Raw genomic sequence first — 6,833 nt, 5'->3', positions numbered from 1 at the left:
TGGGGGGGGCCGGTGGCCGCCGGAGCCGCCGCCGAGACTAACGGCTACTTTGACTCTGCTGCGGCTGTATTTGATGGCGTTGACTTCGTTTGGGGAGAGGTTGTTGGAGTCCCAGAAAACGTTGAAGTGACCGTTGGTGGAGGAGCTGCCGTCGGATGTGTAGTCAATGGCAAAAGAGAGGATGAAGTGGAAGTCGACGGAGGGGCTGATGGGCACGTCGGAGAATTTGACGCCGTTAAATTCAGCGCCGATGTATTCCCGGAAAATCTCCGAGTTCTTCGGAGCTAAAGTGGCGGCGGTGACTGAAGTTAGTAGCAGTAGCAGTAGTAGGACTGGTTGGAGCGGGGAGAAGAGGGGCATTGTGGATGCCATTGCTGATGATTAATTGGCTTCCGAGGATGAAGCAAATCTAGATATCATGGTAAGTATTTATAGAGAAAAAAATTTAGATAATGAAAATATATATATTTTTGTCTTTATATTTATAACATCTGTATTATTTATAAATAAAAAAAGAGAATTTTATATTATTTAAATAGAATAAAAAAGCATTGGGATATCATTATAAATTATATGTGAACAACTGGGCAGGCAGGGTGGTCGACTTCTGGAGTATTTTGGTTAGAGGGCCTTGAACGCAACACAAGGTTTTGCGGAAAAATTTTCTTAACAATTATTCTAATCATATATTTGAGCCTCTTCTTAATTTTTTTAGTGGCAGTTGTCGATAATTATAAATAATTAGTTATTAAACCCTCTTTCAAGTCCGCACTGGCATGAAGCTCTGAATATGATAATGACAACTAAGGGCCCGTTTGGGGTAGATTTTTTGGGTAGTGCGGTGGGAAAAAAATCGGGAGGTTATTTGAAGACTGAAAAATTAAAATAGTGTTAAACGTTGGTCGTGATTTTGAACTCGCGGTCAGCTTTGACACATCCTATCACTCTCCTGACCCCCTCTTCTCTCTCTCATGTCCCGCTCTTCTTATCTCGTTTTTCTGCTCTAAGGAGACATCTCCTCTCTCCTCCCTCCCTCGCTTCTCTCCAATCTCTTGCTTCGATGGTTAGACTTTACCTTTCATCACCTCTCCCTTCTCTCTTTGATCTATAGCTCTGTTTGGTTACTTTACTCTCCGTTTTCCTACGGTATCCTCTACAATTATCTTAGCAGCTTAAAATTTGTTTAGATTTTTCGGTTTTCTCTTCGTGATTTGTGGTTTTTCACTACCGTGAAATCTAATTTCCATTATTCTAAAGTTGAGATTTAGGATTTTGCAATTTGTTGTTTGTGCTCTATGCACGGCTGCTGAAGAAAAAAAAGTTCAAAAAGTTGCGATGACTATTACAATTTTTTTTTTGTAAAAAAGTTTAACCACAACTTTCTAGCAACCATCGCAAGTAGTCAGGTATGGTGAAATAATGCAGTTTTCAGCTGTAACTTTTTAAGAATGCAGATAAAATACAGTTTTGCCAGATATGAAAAATTGTGGTGCAACTACACCGCCGCCCAAAACACACTCTTAAGTATTAATAAATAAATATCTTTTATAAAGATAGATTTTCATTCGAAAAATATTCATATTAAGCCATAAAGTAAAATCTCATGTCAAACTTGAACCTAAGCTCTAAGCCTATGCTCAAATTTCTAATTAAGCAAAGCTCAAAAGCTTTTAAATTTTCTGAACTTAAGCCGGCTCATAAAAATCCAGCTTAATTATTTATGTAAAAGCTAGAAACTTCTAACGAGATGTGAAGTTCCACTTCTCATTCACAAGAAGTTGTCAATATATATCGTTAGGATTAAGGGTGTGAACGAGTTGAATTGGCTTTGACTTGAAGTCAACTCATTGACAAGCTCACAGGTCAAAGTTTGTCAAGCCTATAGCTCAAGCCCATTTTACTCCTCTTGTATTACATATGCGTCGGTTCAAATATGACAAGATTTAGCTAGTCAAACTCAAAAAAAATTTATTTCTCCACCATTTTTACATTAAATTGAGGCCGCTTGATTTAGTTTAGTGGAACTAAATAATCCTATCATTATGAATTTGCACATCATATCCTGATGATGCTGCCATAATTTCTTTCTATTTTCGTATAACTCCTCAATCACATTCCCTTCAAATGTCACTCATTTCATCTTTTTATTCTCCTCCAAAGGGAGTTTGCCTTTGTCAATAGCTTTCCCAACGACATCTCACTGTGACTCGGAGACTTTCTTGTTGCTATCGACATGAGTTGCCATCATTATGATGATTTTGGCTTCATGAGTTAAGCTCGAGCTTTTCATTAGGCAGACAAGCCAAATCCAAGCTCAATAAATGGAAAAAATATTATGTCCGGAGTCCGTATGCAGAGCTGTGTCCGAACAACGGACGTGATATAGCAAGGCGGAGTGGGATGTCACCTCCCAAAAGAGTTCTTATAGGTGGTGGGCAGCCAAGGACTGAAATACTGCTCTTCGGTCCTATACTTAGCCGATGTGGGACTTTTTGCCCGTGACATTCTCTTCCACCCAATCACGTGATGCCCTCGTTACGGATCGGCTCCTCCGAGGGTCCCACTGGACCATGGAGAGTCCACACACCTGACAAACAATAATCTGTTTTGATACCACTTGTCTAGCTCTTAAGAGAGGTGGGCAGCCCGGGACTTAAATACTGCTCTTCGGTCCTACACCTAGCCGATGTGAGACTTTTTGCACGTGACAGCTTCGGCCCTACACCTAGCCGATGTGAGACTTTTTGCCCGTGACAAGGAGCTCGGACCTTCGTTGTATCACGTCCATTGTCCAGACACACCACACGTCCGGACTCCAGACACAATATTTTCTCTCCAATAAATGAGCTTGATTTCAAGCATATCATTAGACCAAAAAACTGATTTCAAGATTGTAGGGATTCAAGTTCAACATTGCTCTTTTACATCCTTAACTAGACATCAGAGAACACAAAGTAAGTTTAAAGAGTATCTGACATACATTTATCAGTATAAAACCCCCGCTGCTACAATCTATATATCTTAAAAATTATTGCATTGTTTCATTAAAATCTCCAACATATTCAGAATACTCTGAGCATGTGAAAAGGCGATTCCACAGATGGCATAATTTATTCTTGCCAACGCCAAGTGAAAGACGTGATGGAGGGCACCAAAAGTACAAATACATTCAAGAAGCATGTGCAGTGAGGCTGAGTGGATAGAAGCAGAACATAAAATAATTAAAAAGTTAGAATATTCCATTGAAATTTCCATCAAAAATCAGATTAAGGTAGTAAAAAATTGATTTTATGAAGAATTACATCACTCAGTTCCACCCTATTTACATATCTAACAACTAACTCCACAAATAAAATGAATGCGAAAGCAGCAGAGTTTAAAGGCAGTTTTAAGACCGCTGTTGTAAGTGTCGTACAAAAGCTGTTTGAACCACCATTTTTGGACATCTTTAACGCGAAATGAGTGATTCACTTTGTGCTTGAATTTTGCTTTCGCTAGACTTCCACGTCGTGAGGTTTCCCTAGCCACCCTATGTTGGAATGGAAAAGCTTTTAGGAAATGGCAAAGACACCCTATTCACGGAAAAGACCAACCATCCGCAGGAGAAATTATTACATTAGGACTCTGCACGTAGAGTTTCGTGTGGAGTCTAATGAAATCACGTCACATGACGGTGACAGAAAAATAAAATAAAATCTATCTGGTAACACACGAGAATATTTCTCCTGTGTTATGCAAGTGTTATTGTGTGTTATTCATGTGTTATTCTTTGTTATGTAAATGTTATTGTAACACCGGAAATATTTCCAGAACACAATAACACCTGAATAACATGTAATAACACAGGGGAATATTCTCAGGTGTTACCGGGTCGATTTTTTTTCTGTCACTTCCACGTGACGTGATTTTATTGAACCCCGCACGTAACTCTACGTGCACAGTCCTAATGCAATATTTTTTCCTCTCGCAAAGGTCGGCTGTCCTCTACTGATCACAAATCCATGGGTGGGAACCTGCATGGGAAGAGCACTTATCCTACCGGCAATGGAAGGAAGAAGGTACATAGGGCAAAACCCAACCACTCAGACGTTTTACACTGCCATGGCTTGATTTGTTGTCATTGACTTTGTTCCCCTTTTGTTTACTTATTTTTATTTATTTTTTTATTTTTTTCATTTTTTTTTATTTGTATGTTTGTTTGATTGTTTCTTCAAATGTTATTTTTTTATGTAAAAGTTTGATTTCATGATAGTGGTCATAATTTTATGATTAGCATTGAAATCTTCAAATATTTAGTAGTGTGTCAATGCTATCACAAAATTACGTTATGTATATAAAAAATGTGTCAGTACAATCACAAAGACATCTCGCAGATAATAGGAGGAGTGACATTGCCCAGCGGGGCTTGCCAAGGACGACTACTCCAAAAATAGTGTCGACACTACCGAAAGGACGGTGAGTCTTGAGAGGATAAAAAGCATACTACCCCTGAAGAATCTATCAAACCGAACCTACCTGGACGAACAACTAGCTTTCCAACCCGGGTTGGCTGAGAGAGCAAAGACTGATCTCACAATCTCAGAAAAGAGGTGTGAATCCTCTGCAAATAACCTCTCGGCATAGCAGCCGCTCGGCTCAGTAGCCGCCCTGCCTAGCACTTGCATGACTATACACATAGGCCCCACTGGCTATATATATGTACGGACTAAAATACTCCCACCGTACCTACGTATTTTAAGAGTACAATATGTAATTAAATAATGACCCATTCTTATAAATATGGGGTCTATATAATGAATAAAAGTTAAGCAAATTTATTGTTCAATACTATGATATTGTTCTCCTCTCTCTTTGTGTCTCCCCATCCTTCAGTACTCTATTACTTAGGCAGGTCTTCTGGAAAGATTTAGATTCAACATCTTAAAATGTGTGGTGAGTGTGAACCCGTGTCGTTAACAAAAAAAGGAACACAACGATCACAGAAGGAAGGGAACAATCAAAGAGCAGAGGTGACGCACCAAAACATACCGTGAAGTAAGGGGATCGCACAACACAAGTGCATGTATCAAGTAGTATGCAATCCCACGAGATATGACAACTACTTCTTTGGGAGGAACGCAACGTCTGTTATCAATCCCACTAGAAAAGTCTTAACAACAACTTCTGCAGAAAATGCTCTAGTTTATTGATTTAGTGAACCTTGCTTTGCATGGTTGCAAAGAAGGTTTAAGTCCTGTCGATCGCCTTTTTTTTATGAAAATAAATTTAACTTAATACGTGTAAATTTTGATTTTTGAAAATAGTATTTTTAATTTTGAAAGATGAGTCTGAATGGATTCCATATATCTAATAGTTTAGAAAATTGAGCATAATACCATAATTGATACACTATCTTGAAAGATAAGTGTATCACTTGATAGTAGTCTCAACTATTTAGACTAAGAAATTTATGACTCATATTTAGTCTGCGCAATTTATGACCGACAATTCCCCTACAAAATATAAATATTAGGCGGGGTTTAAATTATCTGGGTTACTAATTCCCCTCGAAGCACAAGCCTCTATTGTTAAATACTTTTTAAGCAATCGAAGCCACCTAAGAAACTCTGGATTAATATTAGGGGTTTCGTCTTCAAGAATTCAAAGTTTAGTTTTTCACGCTTGGTCATAGGAAGAACAAGTGGGAAGGGCTTAAATACGAACAACTATTTTTTTGGGATCAAATGAGCAAGGGATAGGGGATGTCATAGATTTTGAGAGGAACCTCAATGACTTTCTAACTATCGTTTCGCTTTACATTTTTGGAAATGACGTTTATTTAATGTTTTAAAATGATCATACAAATAGTCTAGGAGTATATGAGGGTTTACGTCATACCGAATGAACGATCTCGAGCTCCTAAAATAAGTTAGGGCTTATATCGCACGACATACACTCATGTGAAAGCCTAAAAGATAAAGTGAGGATTTCCGTCGCTCTAAACAAACAACAATGAAATCCTAAGGGTTTTTGTTATTTAAGTCTATGGAAATTTTAGTTGAACTTCATCATTCGCTTCATACTGTAGTCTCAATTGTTGCTTGAAGGTAGTTTTTTGCTCGTTGCCTCGTATTTTGAACAACATATTCCAGGTTCTTTATTAGAGTGTTTTGGTTTTAGCATGTTTACTTTGGCTAGTAGAAGTGGTAGTCAGTTTACCACTGCACAGCCTAAGTTCGAGATATGAACGCAGGTAGGGTTGTAAACAAGCCAAGGTTGAGCTAGCTCAGGCTTGGCTCGTGTTTGGCTCGTTCGAAATTGTTCGTGTTCGAAATCGGCCCGTGTTAAAAAATGGCTTGTGAACAGTGTGTTCGTGTTCAGCTCGAAATTGCCTCATTAAAATTAAACTTAAAAAATAGATGCAAGGTGGCGCTCGCTCAGGCTTGGCTCGTGTTTGGCTCGTTCGAAATTGTTCGTGTTCGAAATCGGCCCGTGTTAAAAAATGGCTTGTGAACAGTGTGTTCGTGTTCAGCTCGAAATTGCCTCATTAAAATTAAACTTAAAAAATAGATGTAGAGTGTTGGATTCGAACCTGAACCAAATGTATGCAAAACAAGACACATAACCACCTTAACACAAGAACATTTACGATTAAAACTTAGATACAAATATATATAATATATTATTATATAAATAATATGTGTAATATATTTTTATATAAATAATTATATAATTTCGTTTATTTCAAGCTAAAACGAGCCGAACACGAGCGAAAAAATAGATGTTTATGTTCGGCTCGTTTATATTCGAGCTTTAAAAACTTATTCGTGTTCGACTCGTTTATTTAACGAACG

The 6,833-nt window shown here is 38.1% G+C and overlaps 1 protein-coding gene across 1 annotated transcript in view; it reads right to left on the bottom strand.

Annotated features, from left to right (window-relative positions):
- LOC110023975 (chitinase 2-like) overlaps positions 1-385 on the bottom strand; it is a 2,871-nt gene extending 2,486 nt beyond the window's left edge. Inside the window, exon 1 of the mRNA XM_020723655.1 lies at positions 49-385. Coding sequence (XP_020579314.1) covers positions 49-372 — 324 coding nt within the window. The 5' untranslated portion in view covers positions 373-385. The remainder of the gene's footprint in view (positions 1-48) is intronic.
- Positions 386-6,833: the final 6,448 nt, after the last annotated feature.

The sequence above is a fragment of the Phalaenopsis equestris genome, unplaced genomic scaffold (genome assembly GCF_001263595.1).
Source record: "Phalaenopsis equestris unplaced genomic scaffold, ASM126359v1 Scaffold000237, whole genome shotgun sequence".
NCBI lineage: Eukaryota > Viridiplantae > Streptophyta > Magnoliopsida > Asparagales > Orchidaceae > Phalaenopsis > Phalaenopsis equestris.
This window is presented reverse-complemented; position numbering and strand designations above follow the sequence as displayed.